Raw genomic sequence first — 20,532 nt, 5'->3', positions numbered from 1 at the left:
TGGATAAGAGGCGAAACGTCTTCCACAGACAAATACAAGTCCAGTTGCCTTCGATTTAATCTGAGAAAGAGGTAAAATGAAGGAAAATAAAAAGTATTATATTAAAGTATGTCAGACATAGTGATTTAAAAGAAATGCAATATAAATTCAGTAGAAAGTATAAAAGTAAATTAGATTTTTTTTTTAAAATTCATACAGTAACAAAATAATATAATACCAGTTAACAGGCTGATAACAGAAAAATAAAACTCTGCAAAAGAGAGGTTAGAAAGCCCTCAACCACAGTGCAGGGGCTGAAAATAGGTACTGAGAGAAAAATGTAGCGTGAGTCATGCAAGCAAAACTGCATTAGGAAGATATTTTGCGGATGGCCTGGAAAGTGAAACTAATAAAGTATCTTTTTACTGGAAGTCTTCATGTGTCTTAATTTAACTCCGATACGTGACCACGTGTTTCCTCCGCAGGGGGGGCTGGAGGGCAGTGTGCTGACCTATCACTGTGGCCCAGGGAAATACCCTTTCCCCATCAGCCACAGGTCCTGTGGTGCGGATGGGGAGTGGTCGCTCATGAGATTATCCGATGGCAGACCGTTGTCACGGGCCACGTGCAAAGGTAATGTTGTAGATGGTGATGCATTCAGTGTCATATGTACAAAAAATGACTCTGCTGTTCTGTCTGACTTTTCTCTCAAAGCTCCACTGTGATTTTCTCCCCCCTGTTCTTCTCACCCTTCCTTTCTTCCCTGTGTTCTCTTCTCCTCATCCTCCTTCCTCTTCTCTGTCCATCCTTCTCTCTCCCTCTCTCAGATGTGATGTGTCCAGCTCAGCTCCAGCTGGATAATGGTGAGTTCTGGCCCAGGGATCAGTGGTTCCGTGTTGGGACAACGCAGAGCTTCTCCTGCATGGAAGGGTTCACTCTGTACGGGTCAGCTGAGAGGAACTGCTCCGTCACTGGAGAGTGGACAGGAACGACTCCTGTCTGTGACAACCATGGTGAGGAAGAAACCTCACCTCAGACAAACCATGTCTTAAAGAGCCTTTGTGCATCATTTCAAAGTACAACATGATCATCTATTGCAACTAAAGTTCTATCCCGAACATTTCTATGTAGCACAAACACAAATAAAATTTTAAAAATAATTTGTTATCACCTTAAAAATTCTGTATTTAGTCCACTGTCGCCTTTCTGTCTTTAAATGCAGCTGACGACTGTAGTGACCCAGGCGTCCCACCGGGGGCCCAGAGGTCAGGCCGGTTTCACACTGGAGAGAAGGTGGTCTATCGGTGTCAGGCTGGTCTCACTCTGCTCGGGTCGGCTGAAAGGGTTTGCCTGGAGAACACGGAGTGGAGCGGCTCAACACCTCGGTGCCAAGGTGTTTTAAATTTACATGTCTTTCCTTTAAAACAGCAAACATTTCCTTTTTAAGACCAAAAAAAGACTTAAAACCTCAATTAGTTTTCTGTTACTGGCCATCATTACAGCAGTACCAAAACAGTCCACAGTAAATTATCACATTATGATCAAATATGCATGCGTGCTATCTTTGTGCTTTACTGCAGGCCCGAATACCTTTGACTCCCCCAGCGCTGTGGCCGAGGCCATGGCAGGGTCGCTTGCAGGAGTCATGGATGTGGTCTCACCAGACTCCAAAAAGGAAAGTGAGTATAACTTGTATCTGTGTCTGGAACATATTGCCGATGTTGTGAATGTTGCTGCACAAACAACTTTTAAGTGCATGTACATAAAGTTCTTTAACAAATATTTAAAGCAACCACCTGAAGTCAACTTCAATGAAAAGAAAATGTACTTTGTGTGTGTGTGTGTGTGTGTGTGTGTGTGTGTGTGTGTGTGTGTGTGTGTGTGTGTGTGTGTGTGTAAGCTGCAAGGATGTCCTTTGCCCGAACCGTCCGCGTGGCTCAAGGCAGTCGTATGAACGTCTTCATTTTACTGGACACATCAGGAAGCATCACAAAGGAGGACTTTGAATTATCTAGGGATGCCACCATTGCTCTTATCAGAAAGGTCTGTACCAGTTTTATTTGACTTAACAAGAGATGAGGGTAAAAGACAAAGGTTTACACTGGGCTACCAGTTTGCCTTTCATCCTCCATCAATGAGTGTGAAACTAACATCTAACATCTTCATTTTCATTCCAGTTGGACAGTTACGAGGTGCAGATCAAGTTCCACGTGTTGTCATTTGCCAGTGAAGCTATAGACATTGTGGACATCAGAGACACAGATATAAGCAGTAGCACTGAGGACGTCATACATTATCTGATGGAGTTTGACTACCATAGTAGGACTCCGCTTGTTATTCTTTCATTCATTTAAGTTCTGAAGTGGACAACCATGATGCACCAGTCTGTTCAATGGTTAATTATCAATTTGTGTTTCAATCATTCAGTCTTCTGTATTTGTTCATCTGCAGGCCATGGGAGTAGGACGGGCACCAATTTGCACGCTGCGCTGCACCGTGTCAATGAGATGATCAGCTTGTTAAAGGAAAAACGTGTCGACAACCATTTTCATGAGACTCAGAACATCATCATCATAGAAACAGACGGTAAAGACAAACTCATGCTCAAAAGCATCTGCCAGGCATCTAATGCTTGTCAAAAAAAGTGAAAAAAATAAAACTTTTTCAACCCTCTTAGATGTTTGGTGAACCATTAGAGCTCTATTGATATCATTAATATTTCTATTGGGTGTTTTTCTTGCAGGTTACTCCAACACAGGCATCAATCCTCAGAGAGCTCTGGCCCGGATCAGGCATGTGCTCGGCTACAGTACAACATCCCATGATCACACTGAGGAGGCAATGCTAGGTAGCACGCTAACAAAACGAAACAAAACAAAACAAAAATCCATCTAACCAATTATATGTATCTACATCTATATCCAAATATGTGTGTGTGTTTTCAGATGTCTATGTATTTGGTGTTGGGGAGCGAGTGAACAAAGATCAGCTGAACTCTTTAGCTTCAAAGAAACGTGACGAGCATCACGTCTTCATTCTGGAAAGCTATGAAACACTGGGAAAGGTGTTCAACAGCATCATTAGTAAGTAAGAGATTGCTCCATCAACTGCCAAGGTGTTTTATGAAATCAGGTCAGCATAAAATTTAAATTAGAATACAAAAAACAAGGAAACAAAAAATGTTTTTTAGAATGGCATGAAGCCATTTCTTATTTAAGCTGATTGTAAAATTGTATTTACTGAAGTATAACATATTTTCATGATGCAGGTGACAAGAGCGTGACGATGTGTGGAGTAGCTCAGGAACACGTCTCCAGCGAACAGGTGAAAGGTGGGGTAACAGTCTACACCAAGCCCTGGCACGTCATTCTGACATCAGTAAGAGCCTTGCACACGCTCAGTCACTAAGACACTTTTCCTATTTCATATTTAGAGTGGGTTTTCACATAAACACACACACAACTCATTCTTCCCTTGTAGCCTGAATGGGGGCGTGACAAGTGGTGTTCTGGATCCATCGTGAGCCAGAACTGGGTGCTGACAGCTGCTCACTGCTTTGCCAAAGCCAGCACAGACAGAGTCTCTTCCCAAGTGGACATAGAACACGGTCAGTGTCAATATGGGAGAATATTTTTGGAGATGGGGATTGCTATGTTGGAGCACTTTGCTACTTTCTTTAAGATTAAAAGGTTGGTGATCCTTTAATGATTTTGGGAGCTAGGACACTGATATACCTGCTTGTTTTTAAACATTTTTAACAGTATATTTTATATATAATTATATTTTTCACCAAAATTGTACTGTTTTACAAAAGATTTGTTGGCAGACTTGCAATACCAAATCCCAATTACAAAAACAGGAGAACTTTTCCAGCATGTTATCCCTATAGGAATCGATCCATAAACTCTGACAGTGTTAGCACCTTCCCTAACTCATACGCAACACTACACTGTAGAAAATTGTAGTTTTAGGTTAAGGTTTAAATTTCTACCTGTTCACTTCAAGAACGTTGAATCTTGTTGACTTCATACTGAAACAAGCTGCTTCTCCGGTTCCCAGGTGATGGCACAGTGAAGTCCAGCAAGGTGATCATGCACCCCAATTATAACATCAAGGCACTGAGACACAGAAATGTATCTGAGTTCTATGACTACGATGTAGCTCTGGTGCAGGTGAACAAGAGTATCCCGCTCTCCTGGAAGGCCAGGTGAGACAGCCCAGAGGAAAATCTTTTAAGTATCAGCCACTCAGGATACACTTATGTGCAAACATTTACTTTGAAGAATGAAGGTGTGTGTGAGAGGTGTGCAGTCTTGTATTTCTATCCTTTTTTAACCTAGACAAAGGGAAAATGTACAGTATACAACCAACATGAATTTATACCATGTCATATTACAGACCCATCTGCTTGCCATGTACCGTACCAGCCAGCCGAGCCATGAAAAAGATCAACTCTACCTGTCAGCAGCACAGTATGTGACCATTGACCTTAACACTCTCTAACGAGAACACAATGTTAATAATGTATTATATTAAATACAAATCTGACTAAAGGTCCTGAATAAACTTCTCAGTAAAATGAATGTGTGTGTATACAGGGGAGGAACTACTACCAAAGGAGGAGACTGCTGCCTTTTTCATCCATAAGAAAACAGAACGAAAAGAAACACATTTTCACACAAAGAGTCAGGTGAGCCGCGATTCGGACTGTGGCCTGTTTTCATGTTTAAACTCAACAATGTGGTGGAAATACATTGTTTTATATATATGTATATAATGCACTTACTTGTTTGGCTGTCTGCAGAGGCCTGCCTGTGTGGAGAAGGCAAGGATAACACTAAAAATGCCCACCAATGTGACCTTGGACGAGTATGTACCTGACAGATTCCTCTGCTCCGGGGGCACCTCCGGATATGAGGACGCAATCACCTGCAAAGGTGTGGATTCTGCACTTACTGTATGATAGCCACCATATTACAAGATTCACATTACAGTTACGGGTTGTCTCTTTTTGGATAGGTGACTCTGGTGGATCCATGTTTCTGCAAAAAAGAAATCGCTACTTTCAGGTCAGAAAGTTTCGCCTCATCGATCCAGATGAGCCAGATCACGCACAGTGCAATCAGCATCACGTTGACATTTCTCCTGTTTTCAACCGCAGGTGGCGGTAGTAAGCTGGGGCACCATAGACATATGTGACCTACTCAAACCAGCTATGAAAGCGCGCAAGAGGAACAAGCTGTCTCCTGATGCGCGAGACTTTCACATCGACCTCTTCAAGATAATGCCGTGGCTGAAACAGCATCTGGGTGAGCAGATCCAGTTCCTGCCTGAGATCAACTGAGTTGATCCAGAATCAGTCTGTGCAGGTCTACTTGGACTAAGCCATAATAACGCAATGCAGAGATCCCCAGCTCTTGTGAATTAATGACTTATTTTTCCACGACATGAGGGAATAATCATAACAAAACTCAGATAGTAATATCAAGTGTTTTTCTAATCCTTTATTGTCTAAATGAATACCAATGATTTCTAAAGCTGCGATGCAGTAAGCTTACGTGTAAAGGAAGACTTTATTGTTAACAAATCCTAAATAACATATAAAAGGTAATTCTGCTTGATTTGTTTTCGATTTTATTCTTTCTAAACACAACATATAAAACACATGCATAATGAGGTCATGAGGCGCACACATAACAGAAATGTATCTGTATATTCATATGGATATAACACTGAATGGAAGGATGTGATTCTGCGCTCTATGTCTAGTTAACATCACCAGTCTTAGTCTGTAGTTAGAGTCCATTAGCCATACAGTAATCGTATAAGCCAGGATGTACAGAAACTGCACAGATGTCAGTGGCGAGCCCATACACCTGGCTGAAATGTAAAAAGAAAAAAAAAAAAATCATGCTGGTGTTAGAAAGCCAGCTGTCCAATCAGCCCTCAGAAAACTGTCTAAACAGCGTTTCTGATTGGCTGTCTTTGAAGTTTGGGACAAAGTGGATCTGGAGGATCTCGGAAAATCCCTCACAGAGGGCGGGAGCCACAAAGTGTTTCCTTTCCAGAGAAAGAGAGAGAGAGAGGGGTCAGAAAAATATCCTGTTGTGTGAAAATTTCAGCTAACACTATAAAGCCTACAATGTTTAGATTGTGTTAATGCCAGGATTCAAAGCCTACTGAGTCAATATAGTTAACAAGCTTACTTGTAGCTGTGGAAAATCATCTCATTGACCTTGACATGTTTGCTGTCTGATGGAGCCATTTCACGGAACTGGGAACAAGAGTAACGCATTAAAACAAAGACACACACACTATTCATGACCAGCCAAGATAAAACAAAACAGAGCAGGCAGGTGAGTCGTACCCTGTTGTTGTGTTTGGCTTGATCCAGAGAGGCTGAAAAGTGGAAACAACGACAGGGTACTCCTGCTGCTTTGGCCACGTCCACGTATCTGGAAAATTCTGTATTGGTTAGACAGAGAAAAACAAATGCACATACAAGCAGCAGTAGTATACACAGTACATGTTTTTGTGCAATATCCTGCTGTGTTTGAACCAGGTTAAAAGGTATACAGGGGATTAACATGACTGTTCTTAGCTGAATGATATGCATTCTGACACATGCAAAGACACACACGCACACACGTGTATCTACACAGTAAATACTAGTACAGCTGTGCTTTACCGTTTACGAGACTCCAGGTCTGGGCTGGTGTTGTCAACGGCAACACTGCGGCCCTCCTTCAGAGCGCGCTCACACGCCGACACACAGCTCTGCCATGAACCGAGTATGTCCTGACACAGAAATAAAACAAAACAGGGAGGGCTTTAAGGACCGAAAATTTATATAAAAACCCTAATGATTGTTATCTTCATCATCTTGGTCATTATGATCATTATTACAACACTTAAGACTTGTGCATCAAATAGAAAAGCAGGAACACAAACATCGGAGTAAAGCATTAGCTGCCATTAATTTTGGAGCTAGCATCCTGCTCATATAAGGTCCACTCACCCTGTTGACATATGCGTAGCCTTTTGGAACAATGTGGGTTTGGAAGAAAGTGGATTTTCCCGCTGCAGAGGAAGGGAAGGGTGAACGAGATAAGGAGGATGTTGACAGGAGGATTGACCAGAAAAACAAACGGTGATACATCGTCCACTTTCACTTACATGCGGGGAAACCCACGGCAACAATGACTTCTGTCTGGCTGGATGTGAGGGAGGCCGATGGCGGGTCGTACAGCCTGACAGTGGAGTCCAGCTTCCTCTAGCAATTTAGATAGAGAGAAACATTTACATCAATACAAACAGACATACATTTAAGAAAAGAAAACACAGTACACACCCATCGCTCATTGTACTCACAGGGTCAAAATCAGGCAGGCTATAGGGGGCGCTCTTCCAGCCCAAAAAGTACTCCTCGGGGGTGTGGAACTGCAACCCAATGTTCAGCGCAAACTACAAACACAAGAAGGAAGACAGTAACTGGTACACACACTGCTCAGGTTTTAGCTTTTTCTCCATAAAAAGGTATCATGGAGAAACATCAACTCATAGTTAAGACTTATTTCATGACACTTAAGATACACAATACCTCAAAAAGAAATTAGCACAACTGACCAGAGTAAGAATCTTAGGTCTTACCAGTCGGTCACTGCTGGAGAAATCCTTCTTCTTCTTCCCTGGAGCCCAGTTCTCTGGTCTACCTGCAGCATCTGTGCACAGAGGTAAAGTCAGAAGCAGCAAAAAGCCTCCAAATTTATGCGCTTTGAAGAGGTTAATTCTAAATCACATCTGGACTCATGGTTAGGGGTTTACAGCAGTAAATTTAGGTGTAACACTGAGGAGATTTCAGGTAGTTAGGGACTGACCTGGTTAAGATCTGGGACCATTTTTGGGTTTAGGGGAAAGGATGGAAGAAAGATTGAACTAAAAGCTTGGATTTCAATATGTGCATCTGAGTGATATCAGATCAGATAACTGAGAACACATACAGTAGCTACCTGTAAGTATGGGCTGATTTTATCAAGTCCACTCACCTCCTACATAAAAACTCTTTCTCTTGTCAACAGTGACTCCATCATTAGCCTGTGCAGGGAAAACACAGGCAGACACACTTAATTAAAACAAAAACACACTGTTCATAGTCAAACATGCAGAAACAAAAGTGAACAATGTGAGGAATAATCAAAGGGCGGTTTCTATGACTATGTAATTCGTGTAATTTATGTTCATCTCAGTGCAAATACTGTATATGAGGTGTGGTTCTTATAAAATACAAGTTTGATCCTCGATCTCAACTGACAATTACCTTCTCACACAAGTGATTCCACATTCCCATAACTGGTTTCCTGTAGATACCAGGACCGGCTGCTACAAACACCTGAGACACAGACACAGAGGGCATCCAAACATCTGCTTTACGTACAACATCTGCTTAAGTGCTAAGAGTCAATCTCCATTATAGCAAACCTGCACAGATAGCTGCAGCGTGGCGAGGATGTCCTCCACTTTAGACTTGAAGATTTCTGGTCTCAGTTTGCCTCTAGCAATCCCCATCTGGTTGGTGAAGAACACCACCTGCAAGGAGAGAGCCAGGGTTAGAGTAGGAAATCCAGTGGCAAACACTGCTAGAGGACATACAATTCAATCATATCTCACTGGCTTTAATCTTGCAAAGTTCACTAAATATTATTAGCTCACCTTATATCCTTTTTTGAGTAAAGCAGCCAGTCTGGGCTGAATCTCTGGGAACAGAATCCTGTAAACACAAGGATGATTACAACAAATCATGCAGATATGGGATATAATCCATAAACCACTGATGGTCATTTATCACACTTCTTAACAATAGCAAATAGGAACATTCAGGAGTGTTGACATACTTCCAGTCATCTGGTGAAGTGGGAAAAACTTTCCCTGACTTGGTGGTGATGATGCAGCCATCTATGTCAAACCCAGCAATCTGGAGGTGGAGAGACGGGGAAATATTCAGACAATTTCACATACGCTGGATGCTATCACCAGCTTTATAACCTGTAAGACAAATTTCTAGAAGGTATAGACATCATTTGAAATTCATGACCTTCATCTCCCAGAAATCATGTAAGGTGATGTCAGTAAAGCCCTACGCAGCATTTCTGTGTTTACTGAAAAAAGTTAGGCTGCTGATTATTTTCTCAAATAATGAATAATGAATTAATCAATTCGTTTGATGTATAAAACAACAGAAAAAGTAAAAAAATGCCTTCTACAGTGTCCCAGAGCTCGTGTATTTTGTATTTTACTGTCTTGTTTTGTCCAACTAACGGTCCAAACCAAAGATATTCAGTTTAAACTGATGTAACTTTGAGAAAAGCAACGAATCATGACAATTAAGAAGCTGGAATCAGTCAATTTTATTTTCAGTTGTGCTTGAAATTTGAGTTACTCTGGGATTGGGGATTCTTTTTGTACAGAAAAACAGTGAAACAGTTCCCACCTTGTCACTCGCTCTGACTCCAGCAGCAGTGTAGAGCATCAGGTTGCCAATCTGCTGCCAACTGCTCTTTAGACAGGCCTTTGATGATGATGATGGTGATGAAGAAGATGAAGGCTGGGTGCTGTTACTCCTCTCTGTCGTGGACTTCTCAGCCAACTCCTGCAGCTGCTTGAGCTTCTCCTCTGCCAGTCTCTCCTCCTCATCCTCCTCCTCCTCTTCTTCTTCTTTCATCCAACCATCCGAGGCCTCCTCCTCTACCCTTTGGCGCTTCACCTCAGGGTGCCCCCTCTCTGGGCTCAGTCGTCTTTTGGATGACTGAAGAGAAGAGTGAAAAACACACTGTTTATCATTTTCTGTTTTCTGACTTACATTGATAAATGTCATCTTTGTAGTAACATTACAGGAATAAACAAATAAGATGCATAAAATAATGCAACAAATAGATTTAAACTCAGTAAACAAACCACTAAATGTGTTACCTTCATGGGGGAAGTAGAAAAGAAATCCTTTATGCTGCGTTTAGGTGTCGGACTCGACTGTTGTTCTTTCACTTTTCCGTTCCTTCCTCCTTTAGTCTTATCAGTGGCTTTCAGCCCTCTCTGTGCAGAGCTGGAGGCTGTACCATTTGAGCTCAGGGAGTAGTGTAGTTGAAACGGATGGTTCTGGTTAACCAGGTAGAGAGTGCCTCCATGGGTGAGTTTACCAGACTGGCCCCGGCCCAGTTTCTCACCGTCCAGGAAACTGGGATTGGGACCCAGCTGAGGTGGAAAAACAGGACATGTAAGAACTCTGTAATGTAGCATTTATACAATTAGTTTACAGGTTGTATGATGACCTGAGTGGGTCCAGGCAGTAAAGAGTGAGAAGAGTGCCGACATCACATTTTGATCGTGTCAAATATTGACACAGGGAATTACAACCTGCGGCACCGTTTGTTTTCATACCTGAGTAAAAACCACATCCTGGTCTGCATAGCAAGCCACCGCCTTCACTGGTGGGAAACAAAGATTAGTACCATCACAAACATACTCACACATTTCAATATACATATTCATTAAGAGCTGAAATCATTATTTCAGAAAGCAGTTCAGTGATTGTTAAGTTTAGAAGTTAATTTTATAAAACAATTTCACTGGGTCCAGCTTTTCATATGTGAATATTCACTGGATCTCTTGGTCTATAATCACAATTAGGTCTAATAAACCTGCAGCTTGAAATTGAAATTGAAATAATATCTATTTTCCCAGAGCACAATATGCCATCTTAAAATGTCGTTTGGACCAATAGTCCAAAACTCAAAGACAATATGTTTACAATTACATATTGAGAGAGAGAGAGAGAGAAAAAAAAAGCAAATTCTTATATTTAATAAGTCTGAACTGCAGATATTTTGCTTTGTTGTTTGAAACGACTCATTTGCGACTCAAATGAATAATCGTTTATCATTTTAATTGTCTTAAAAGTGTTATTTGATCAATCTCACTGTGGATTCATATTTCTCTTTCTGTTAAAAAAAAAAAAAAAGTACTGGGGGCTGTAACAAGCAGAACTCCCCATGCTGTGTGGAGGTCGTGGGTCAGTCTATGGTAAACACATTTAAGGATGATTGTTTTCTGCTCCCTGTCAGATCTGGAGTGGGCGGGGTTAATTTATTTATTGTTTATACTTGTAGATGGTTAAATAGGTGCTATGCTCTTCCTGGTTTCACTGTGCGTGAAGGGAGGCATTACACTAGTCCAGGAGAGAGACAACCATGGTTTGGACAAGGAGCTGGGTGGTTTAATTACTGGGTCCGGTAAGGCCTGATTTTACTTGTGTTGTATAATGCAACGCGGCACGAGTGAGAGACGGGTGTAGCATTGACAGTTTCCCCCTAAGCTACAGAGCAGTTTTACGATGCGTTGTATTAAGTTACCGCACAATAATAACTGACGTACAACGGCGTCAGTTTACATTATGTTGAACTCTTCCTCACCCTGGTGCCTGGAGCATTTCTTGTCGGCGACCCCGGTCTCCGGACCCCGGCCCAGAATCACAGCTCGTCCGTCCTCTAGAGGGACCCGAGCTCCAGAGGCACCAACCAACGTGCACGACATCCGAACCAACAACCACCGCGAGACTGCAGCTCTACTTTCAGCCAAACCGTGTGTTTGTGAACGACTCGTTTCATAAACCGAAGGAGCCGAGACACAGAGAGCAAAACGGTCCCAGCACGTTTTTGCTACGTGTCTTATCAACATGTAGAGTCTCTACTTGTGGCCACAACTTCTTCGTATTTGAGTTGGTTAGTGAAGAGCATTTAAGTAAACCGGAAGGGGCGTGTTTCTGCGCTGCACCCGCGTTCCTTTGGAAAAACAGTCTCGTTGAGAAACTTGCTCAGCTTGAAAGTTCCGCCCTGTCCGCCCGTCCACTTGGTAAAATAGTTGTTATTATAAATGTAGTTATTTTTGGTGGAATAATTTAGTGTTATTTCTTGTGTTTTCTGTTTAGGTTTTGAATGTCTTGGGTGAAAGGTGGCAATAAATGGGCGAAACGCGTACTGTATGTGCTCCACCTAGTCAGGTAGAAAAGAGCCGAGGAAGAAAAGTAAAGTCAAGACACAAGGCGGAAGAGGATGGTAAATTCTCCGGCGTTGTAATTACCTGGGCCGAATGCTTCTCTGTGCACCAGCGTAGTCGAAAAAAGGAAGAAATACTTACCTGTTCGTCACCTTTGCCTTTTATGTATAATGATAAATGTTTTCATGTTTTTCTATTTTGTCCATAAGTTGGTTAGAGAAATCCTTTTTTATTTAAAAGTGAACTTTTTATCCACAATTTAAAACACAAAACAAAATGAAAACGAAGATTATCTGAGACTTCTGTTAAACAGTCATCATAAGTTAGTTTAATAAACAAAATGACAGATGTTCTGATGTGTAATTTTACAGACAAAAACTTGTGTAAACACCCATAAATATATATTCCTGTACATTCTCGGCCAGTGTGTTTCCATATTAACACTGAGAATGTTGAAAGACAGGTTTTTTCGACAGAACTATCCCTTGTTCTTTGCAACTGCCTGTCCTCCCCCCTCTTTTTGTTATTTGCATAAATACTCGCTCCCGTTTCCGTGGTCATTTATATTCTTTCACTGTCTTGTTGTTGGATAGTGTTCTTGGTCGAGAGCCTGTTTGGAGAACTGTTGTGCTGCAGTGTATTACTACAGACAGAAAGACAACTTCACTTTCAGGTAAAACAAAAAAAAAAATCACTTTATACTTTTAGATAGATTTTGGTTGTAGTAAAAACCGCAAACTCTTTGGCCTCAGTGAAACCAGGTGGAGAGCAGCTTATAATCTTTTGTCTCTCAACCAGCTATAGATTGAAATTTTGTTGTGTTAACTTGATTGTCATGAAAGTGTAATGCATAAACCTTGAGTAGTACTTTTATTTTTTGTTTCTCTCTTTCTATTCCCACAGGACAGCCTGACATATGACAGACATCTTGGTGTAACTGTTTAAACAACATACATCTGAGTCAACTCCTTTTTTTGCCTTCCTGCCCATCACCCTCTTCATCAATCTTCAGAGCCTCAGTCCTTCTCACCATGTCCACCCAGCCCCCCCGAACCCACCATGAAGCAGCATATATGTCCCTTATGAGAGGCTTGCGAGAGCTGGATCTCCATGGCCCCCGTGTTCCCAGCGATCTGGTTCTGATTGGAGACCACGCCTTTCCTTTGGCAATGAACAGCCGAGGCCAGGTCCTGATGGCTGCCTCTCTCTACGGGCGTGGAAGGATTGTGGTCCTGGGTCATGAGGGCTACCTGACAGCTTTCCCTGCTCTGGTAGAGAACGCTCTGACGTGGCTGAGAGGAGATGGATCTGACAACCTGTCTGTGGGGATCCAAAGGAACATCATGGCGGTCGCCGATAACCTCAGCAAAGCCGGCTTCCAGGCCAATGTTGTGGGGGCCTTCAGCAACAATCTGGAGGTTGGTGTATATGTGACAGATGCCTACAGTGTGGGTCCAGACCAGAAGCACCTGGTGGCATTTATGAAAGCTGGAGGAGGAGTGCTGATAGCAGGTCAGGCGTGGAGCTGGGCTGCAGATCACCCTAAGGAGAACACACTGCTTCAGTTTGGAGGGAATAAAGTTTCTGGTGTGGCAGGGATCTACTTCTCTGAGCATCCGGGTGAGGTAGAGTGCCTGCCAGTCTATCCTCAAATCCCGTCCTCCTGGATGGCTGTAGTGTGAGTGTATACTGTACTTTTCTTTTATTGCACATTTTAGAGATGTTCCACTTTGCAAAATTACAACTGCTATCTGAAAACTTCTCCACACATATGGCCCTTCTGTTATTACATTATTATTAATATTGACATTTTCACTCTGGCATGGAAGCCATTTAATTCAATTATTTTTAGGATTCATTATAATAAATCTAAGAAATAAAAAGCATAACAATAATAAGAATATATGAGTAATATTAAAATAGTTGTTGAGATACCTACCATATAGCTGCGCAGTTCCCGGTTAGATTATGGCCTTTATTGCATGTCACCATCTAAACAAAAACCATAATGAGAATAATTTTTTTGTCAGTCATTAACATATGGTTGTACTTACATCATCATCATACTTATACTCATTGTACTTCATCATACTGAAGCAAAACCAGCCCTATAAGAATTTCTATTGAAGTACAAAAAACAATTACAAAGTGTGAGTGATACGCTTATTCTTTACTATAATTCAATAATATACTGTATCTCTCACTCATCGGCATCTCTCCTTCCCTCTCTTCTCCCCCCTCCCTAATACAGAATTGGTAAGGATTTTGAGGACGACTTAGAGTTCTTACTCCAGGGGGTTTCAGAGTTTGACCTCCAGGGTGGAATAATAGTTTCTGAGGTTATGGTCCACGGCCCTCTAACCTTCCCCATCGGTACCACAAAGAATGGACAAGCGTTCCTGGCGGGAGCCTACTATGGGCAGGGACGGGTCATTGTGGTTAGTCATGAAGGACTTCTGGGACGAGAGGTAAAATCTACTTTAATGATTGGTCTTAAGATTTCTGCCTTCTTCGATCAAAAAAAGGAAATTTTTCTCATATAGTGTAGGTAAAAACTGATCAAATATAGATAGTGTGATCTCAGTAGATATGATTTCTTTGCATATTTATTTGTCACATATTAACCTCGGACCAGCAGCAGTTGGCTGTCTGTGTGCTAAATAATGAGTGTGCGGATCTGCCAAATCTTTTTACAGGATTAACTGCTGTCTTTGTTTTGAAATTATTCCTTTCAATACAGACTATGGCTCCATTTTGGAACAATGCCATTCACTGGTTGGATGAAGGCCGGCAGGGGGTCGTTGGTATCGCACCTGCTAATGCCCTCAAAGTTCTCAGCAAGTCAGGGCTTCAGTGTGAGAAGACCAACTTCAGAGAAGACCTGAGTGTGTTTGTGTGTACAGCGTACAGCGCTGAGAAAGTGGAGGAAATCCAAAACTTTGTGGCAGAGGGAGGAGGCCTGCTGATTGGTGGCCATGCCTGGTACTGGGCACAGTCACATGCTGGGCAAAACACAATGACAGATTTCGCAGGTAAGATAATTCAATAACATTCTCAGACGGTCTCTCCTAAAAGGTAATCATAGTTTTACACTCGGTTGTGCAAACAAGAAGTGCAGACAGACAGTTGCATTACAAAAAAAAAAAGAGAGCTCAGACACAGCCTCCCTTTGTGCGACATTAGAAAGTTTTATGGGGGGAGGGGGTTTCCAAAGATATTTGACCATCCAACAAGCAGTTCTGTATGTATGTTGGCATAAAGTGATAGTTAAATGGACGCAGAATACATTTGAGGAGAAGCCAAAGTTCTGAGCAGCAGGAGGAAGGAGTACGGGACAATTGTAGAGAAACTGTAGAGCGGCAGACTTGGCCCAGATAATATGACTTACTTGTGTCCAGGGGTTTTGTTGGTATGAACCCTTGATGTCAAGCAAGTATCTGACAGCAGCAGACACACCAAGAAACCAGTGTAAACTCCTGGAAACGGGGGGCTTGGTCTCTGAGTAGAGAGAAATATGCAAGGAACCTCACAACAATGCAGGAGAGCCAGTGAAAAGCTTGGTAGTGTCTTGATAGTACAGGCAGTAGCCAAGATGGTAAAGACAATCTGGTAAAGGTGAATGCAAAAAGTGCACGAGCAGTATATATAACCCACAATATAGCACAGCAGGTCAAGTCAGGTTTGCTTCAATGTCTTTCAGGGAACAAGATCCTGAACAAAATGGGCATGAGCCTTTTGGGAGCACCAATGACAGGGGGTTTATTCAAGGCTCCTGTACCCAGCCAGGCCGTCAAAGACACCTACCACTTCCGCCACCTTCTCCGCCGCTTTGCTGGCCATGTGAACAAGGGGGAGGAACTCACCGAGCATGAGCAGGAATCTCTTAAAAAGCTGGGCAGCGACTGCTCCAACTACTTGAACCTTAAGGCTCATGACTGCCCCTCCTATACACAGGTTATGTCCACCCTCACTGATGTCTTACTGAGGTCAGGCATGCCACAGGTGAGTGGACAAAATAAAATGAACTCTTATTAAAATAAAATATTCCAAATAACGTGTTTTTGAGTTGTGCCAAAGAATTATACTGTAGATCATAAATGTTGTATATGGTTATTATACTACAGCTATCAACCAGTCAGATGTTTCAGAACAACATCCTTTATAATATTCATTATTTATTTTCTTTCAAGGTGTGTGGCAGCAGCCCTGTGAAGAGTCCCAAAGACCACCTGCTCCTCAGTGTGGGGACAGAGTTGTATAAGGTTTGCCCAAACCCTGACGCTCTCCTGCCTCACCTCATCAAGGATAACCCGTTGATGCCAGTTGTCTATAACCACAGGATCATGATTAATGTTAACACGGAAGGTCAGATCTTGTTTTTTGTTGAGAAATCTATCAAATATAATTGTTACGAGATCAATATGATCAATATGTGAAATATGTCTTTCAGATTTTATACGTGTAAATACATGAGTATAACTTTGCTGCTGCTCTGTGTGTGTGTGTGTGTGTGTGTGTGTGTGTGTGTGTGTGTGTGTGTGTGTGTCTATAACCACACATGATTAATGTTAATACAGCAGGTCAGAGCACATGTGGACAAATGCAGAACAGAATTATAATAAGTAACATATGTGTTTGCAGAACGGTGATAGATTTTCAATTAACATAATTGTGTGTGTGTGTGTGTTAGGAAGGGAGGAGTGGATCAGTACAGGTCTTTACCTCTCTCCTGGTATGAAGACCTACATGGCCATACCAGCAGACATCGTCAACAAGGGATGGAAGGTACAGTCCACAAAATCAAATAAGACATTAGGACTATTGAGTTCAAGTTTAGGCTTTGAGATTCAAAAAGAAATCCCATCACTAACAAATCAAGAAAACCATAATCCATATCCCATAATGCAGCTGTATGCTTCCTGTGCTGTAGAACTTGTAATGACTGTTAGCAGTCTAAGAAAATGGTCCAGGTCTTCAAAGCATTAACACATATTCCATGTCTTCCTCAGGTCCAGATCGGCTGTCAGACAGACAAACTGAAGGCTGCAGAGATAAAAAGAGCTCCATGTGTTCATGTACAATTCCCCATAACCTCAGAGATGATGCAGGTGTGGAACCTCTGGGGGGGACTCATCTACCTGGTTGCCCCACCCAAAACACAAGTGGAGGGAGTAGAGGTCGTAGTGCAGATGGCTGTACCTGCGCCCTATTATAAATCTGGTGTGTTCAGTGGGTCGAACTGTCATGCAGTATGTGTTTGCTGATGTGTGTATCTGTGGGTCCTCGTGGGGTCAGTGGAAGAAGTCTGGTGATTTTTGTTCTCCGTAGTATGGGATAAATATGGTTGTGTTGAAATTCAGGGAAACGTATATTAAGATGGAAATGCTGGGTCCATTTAACTCTTATGAACTGATACCTCACGCAAAGATCCAGTTAACAGTCTCACCACTCCCTCTCTAAATCAATGCACGTTTGCTAGTCCATTGGTAACCATACTAGCAGTTTGCACCCTGCTTTGTGCTGCGTTAGTAGTTAACTCTCACAGGGGACATGGACCTAACCTCAAATGAACTACAAACTACAACTTTAAAATATGGATGAGGATTTCAACACAGTTCCTCTTTTTGCCTGTTGTTAAGTGGCCATAGTACTTGGATGGATACTTTTACTCTCACCCTTTGTCCCACTATGTGGTGAATGAATTTATATCAGGTGCATTGGTTTTTCATGGTCTTGTTTGCAGCCTGGCTTCTATGTTCCTGATTAACTGTTTAATCTATAGTAGATTTACAGTTGTATGGACCTAGTCCTTACATTATATTTAAGCAGTCTAGCCATTCATGAAAGACAGTCGTATAGAAGTTTTCTTGGAATTGTAGTTCTTGACATTGCAGGTTTGTACTCTTTCACATGGGGCATTATATATGAGATAATGTAATAATTCAAAGCTCAGTTTTGAACACATCCATCCCTTTGTTCTCTTCAGGCGTGACAACAGCAGCCGATTGGTCCTTGCTGCGCACTGCTCCCTCACCCTGGGCAGAGTTGGAGTTTGACAACATCATCCTCACTGTGCCATCAGATGTTGTTCGGGACCTGGAGCGCCCCGAAGAGTTGGCGGCGCACTGGGATGCCATCATGAGGGCCATTGCTGACCTGGCAGCAAAACCACACAAATTCCCCCACAAGGAACGCTTTGTGGCAGATGTGCAGATTTCCCATGGTGAGTGTGTTTGGCTTGGATATTTTAAATGCCTGTTTCTTATTTGCTCATCCTATTGAGAGTCCTGGGGAGATGGAGCCTCTCACAACTCACGCTGGATGAGAGGCATGGACAGGCGGTCAGTAGCTAACCCTAAAGAGCATCGCTATAAAATAGTTTTTCTGATTTTCCTCTGCTCAGGTTGGATGCATGCAGGTTATCCTATCATGATGTACAATACTGTAGCGGCTGACCTGATAAACGTTGACCATGCCAGGAGTAAAGGCTTATGGGGCCCCATCCATGAACTGGGACACAACCAGCAGAGAGGATGCTGGGAGTTCCCATCACACACCACAGAGTGTACATGCAACCTGTGGTCGGTGTATGTGCATGAAGAGGTGCTGGGGATCAACAGGGAACAGGTAGAGTTAATCAGAAAGACCGTGTTTTAAGGTGTATTATGACACAAATTTATATCAGTAGACATCAACAACTCTTTTTTTATCCTTTGTTGAGAGAAGTATTTAAATTGTCATCAAGATTATATTGTTTCACAATCATCTTGTTCAACGCAGGCTCACGAAGCTATGACTTTAAAAAATCGAAAGAAACGAACAGAGGAATATGCTAAGGGGGGCAAGAATCTCAGCTGCTGGAGCGTGTGGGTGGCCCTGGAGACATATATCCAGGTAAGAGAGAATTATTCTATATTACATTATGTAGACAAAATATACTTAGATCACACTGGAGTCACATATTTAACAAAATCACACACCCCATAGGCCAAAAAATGCATATTACACTGACAGTCTATAACCTTATTTGACCCATTGAGGCTGTATTGCTCATTACACATCAGACAACAAAAATGTTGAGTTAAAAATTGTAAGACAACACTTTTATTTTTATTTTTACATGTCCGTCCACCTTTTTCTCCTTCCACGTAGCTCCAGGAGAAGTTTGGCTGGGATGCCTTTAAGAGGGTGTTCGCTGCCTACCATGAGATGAGCGACTTTCCCGGTGACAACAAAGGAAAGATGAACCTGTATGCTGAGACGTTCTCCTACAATGTGGAGATGAACCTGTGTGGATTCTTTAAGGCCTGGGGCTGGCCCATTGAACCAGCCACTGAAGAGAAACTCTCCAGCCTGCCTCCCTGGGGTGACCACCCTATGGTCCAGTATGACTGAACGTCAGTCTGCTACTGATTAAAGTGCAGAGAGATGGGTTCAATGAATACCCAACACTTTATTTAGTGGGAAATTCAATTAACTGACTTTGTTTTCTTTTTTGTTTCTTGATATATTTTACCACATTTATTGTAATATTTTAAGAGGTAAAAGTTATATACAGAAGATACATACAGCTTTTAAATTCAATAGTTCCATGAGAAATGGACCAATGATTGTGATTATCTTAGTGGCAAATACAGTTGGGCAGTTGTTACACACTTTAAAACCAAGAGCTAAACTATTTTCTTTTCATTTAATTTTTTTATCAAATTGTTGAGTGGTTTGGTGTAGGCATAATTAACTAGTATAAACAATATAATTTACTGTGTTGCACTTTACATCCTAATATTAAGTAACCAAAGTTTTACAATGACGGGCCATCAACTCCAATTTATCAATGACTTGACAATTGGTATTTGCTGGGTATGTGGTTTTATTATCACTAATGTATTAATCTGTGTACTATATAATTCCATTTGAATATATTGTATAATGTGTAATATTATATATAATCTTAATTCATTACCTTTTTAAATAAAGGTTGTTAATTTGTACACAGTAATATGATGGTTGGTGTCCAGTAATTTATTTTTTCATTAGAGTGCAGTCCATGAGTGCTGATATAGAGTACAACGGCACTGGGACCGTTAACTACATGTATCACTCCGCTTCGCCGGTGTTCTATCAACCGTTGATTGGCATTACATTAACGGTCGTTGTCTATCTGAGATTGACACAAACTTTGCTAAGATAAATATATATTTCCAGAAACAACATCTGATTTAAATGATGTATGGTCGTCAGTTAAGGATAAAGGGAAGAAGCCTGGATGCTTAAGCACTCACCTGAGGTAACGTGTAGAGCTAGTGTGCACATTACGTCTCAGTTTTTCAAATTTTTGTGTTCCTTTGTAACAGTCCCGTATCAGTCCAGTTCCGGAACTATTGCGTAGCAAAATAAACAAATCATAACCTGTTATTGCTTATTTAACTAATATGGCACTCGTAGTATTGCTGGCTCTTATCTATGAGGGAATCACAGCCGTACTGATATTCAGTATAACAACTCCGT

The 20,532-nt window shown here is 41.8% G+C and overlaps 3 protein-coding genes across 6 annotated transcripts in view; 2 read left to right on the top strand and 1 right to left on the bottom strand.

Annotated features, from left to right (window-relative positions):
- LOC111650634 (complement factor B) overlaps positions 1–5,600 on the top strand; it is a 7,379-nt gene extending 1,779 nt beyond the window's left edge. Inside the window, exons 3-19 of the mRNA XM_023400545.2 lie at positions 465–612; positions 807–992; positions 1,202–1,372; positions 1,560–1,658; positions 1,880–2,022; positions 2,157–2,298; positions 2,431–2,565; positions 2,723–2,827; positions 2,925–3,062; positions 3,248–3,357; positions 3,460–3,586; positions 4,039–4,186; positions 4,378–4,451; positions 4,578–4,669; positions 4,784–4,916; positions 4,999–5,048; positions 5,141–5,600. Of these exons, the coding sequence (XP_023256313.1) occupies positions 465–612; positions 807–992; positions 1,202–1,372; positions 1,560–1,658; positions 1,880–2,022; positions 2,157–2,298; positions 2,431–2,565; positions 2,723–2,827; positions 2,925–3,062; positions 3,248–3,357; positions 3,460–3,586; positions 4,039–4,186; positions 4,378–4,451; positions 4,578–4,669; positions 4,784–4,916; positions 4,999–5,048; positions 5,141–5,323 (2,184 nt within the window). The 3' untranslated portion in view covers positions 5,324–5,600. The remainder of the gene's footprint in view (positions 1–464; positions 613–806; positions 993–1,201; positions 1,373–1,559; positions 1,659–1,879; positions 2,023–2,156; positions 2,299–2,430; positions 2,566–2,722; positions 2,828–2,924; positions 3,063–3,247; positions 3,358–3,459; positions 3,587–4,038; positions 4,187–4,377; positions 4,452–4,577; positions 4,670–4,783; positions 4,917–4,998; positions 5,049–5,140) is intronic.
- Positions 5,459–11,767, bottom strand: pnkp (polynucleotide kinase 3'-phosphatase). Of its 2 annotated transcripts, XM_087172405.1 has the most exons (17): positions 11,442–11,767; positions 10,416–10,457; positions 9,946–10,229; positions 9,467–9,781; positions 8,871–8,950; positions 8,689–8,746; positions 8,458–8,565; positions 8,297–8,368; positions 8,025–8,073; positions 7,630–7,700; positions 7,351–7,443; positions 7,156–7,252; positions 6,998–7,059; positions 6,668–6,777; positions 6,347–6,434; positions 6,186–6,253; positions 5,459–6,039 (listed from the first exon to the last, which is right to left on the bottom strand). In XM_087172405.1, the coding sequence occupies exons 1-17, from the start codon at positions 11,704–11,706 to the stop codon at positions 5,919–5,921; spliced, it is 1,983 nt and encodes a 660-aa protein (XP_087028531.1). In that variant the 5' UTR covers positions 11,707–11,767; the 3' UTR covers positions 5,459–5,918. The 2 variants fall into 2 exon arrangements, with proteins under 2 accessions (XP_087028531.1, XP_087028530.1); XM_087172404.1 differs by having other exon boundaries at positions 6,186–6,434.
- LOC111650632 (TRPM8 channel-associated factor homolog) lies at positions 11,127–20,023 on the top strand. Of its 3 annotated transcripts, XM_023400542.2 has the most exons (14): positions 11,174–11,261; positions 11,957–12,083; positions 12,618–12,697; positions 12,928–13,702; positions 14,276–14,492; positions 14,765–15,056; positions 15,725–16,026; positions 16,215–16,389; positions 16,715–16,809; positions 17,034–17,244; positions 18,011–18,247; positions 18,428–18,651; positions 18,805–18,918; positions 19,177–20,023. In XM_023400542.2, exons 4-14 carry the CDS (start codon positions 13,056–13,058, stop codon positions 19,417–19,419), a joined length of 2,757 nt encoding a protein of 918 aa, XP_023256310.1. In that variant the 5' UTR covers positions 11,174–11,261; positions 11,957–12,083; positions 12,618–12,697; positions 12,928–13,055; the 3' UTR covers positions 19,420–20,023. The 3 variants fall into 3 exon arrangements, with proteins under 3 accessions (XP_023256309.1, XP_023256310.1, XP_023256311.1); XM_023400541.2 differs by lacking the exon at positions 11,957–12,083 and having other exon boundaries at positions 11,127–11,261; XM_023400543.2 differs by lacking the exon at positions 11,174–11,261 and having other exon boundaries at positions 12,080–12,167.
- Positions 20,024–20,532: the final 509 nt, after the last annotated feature.

The sequence above is a fragment of the Seriola lalandi genome, unplaced genomic scaffold (genome assembly GCF_002814215.2).
Source record: "Seriola lalandi dorsalis isolate HSWRI2012SDOR001 ecotype SW California unplaced genomic scaffold, Sedor1 jcf7180002052652, whole genome shotgun sequence".
In the NCBI taxonomy this organism is placed as follows: Eukaryota; Metazoa; Chordata; class Actinopteri; order Carangiformes; family Carangidae; genus Seriola; species Seriola lalandi.
Note: the sequence above shows the minus strand (reverse complement) of the source record. Positions and strands in the feature narration are given on the sequence as shown.

What these genes read in the sequence shown, in the direction of transcription:
- pnkp (XM_087172404.1), bottom strand. Translation starts at nt 11,706, where the DNA reads ATGTTGATAAGACACGTAGCAAAAACGTGCTGGGACCGTTTTGCTCTC. An exon ending in TCTCCAGCAGTGACCGACTG is followed by an intron (nt 7,444 to 7,629) that starts GTAAGACCTAAG and finishes TTGTGTTTGTAG; the next exon opens with TTTGCGCTGAACATTGGGTT. An exon ending in GACCTGGAGTCTCGTAAACG is followed by an intron (nt 6,435 to 6,667) that starts GTAAAGCACAGC and finishes AGAATTTTCCAG; the next exon opens with ATACGTGGACGTGGCCAAAG.
- LOC111650632 (XM_023400541.2), top strand. Translation starts at nt 13,056, where the DNA reads ATGTCCACCCAGCCCCCCCGAACCCACCATGAAGCAGCATATATGTCC. An exon ending in CACAATGACAGATTTCGCAG is followed by an intron (nt 15,057 to 15,724) that starts GTAAGATAATTC and finishes AATGTCTTTCAG; the next exon opens with GGAACAAGATCCTGAACAAA. An exon ending in TGGGGATCAACAGGGAACAG is followed by an intron (nt 18,652 to 18,804) that starts GTAGAGTTAATC and finishes TGTTCAACGCAG; the next exon opens with GCTCACGAAGCTATGACTTT.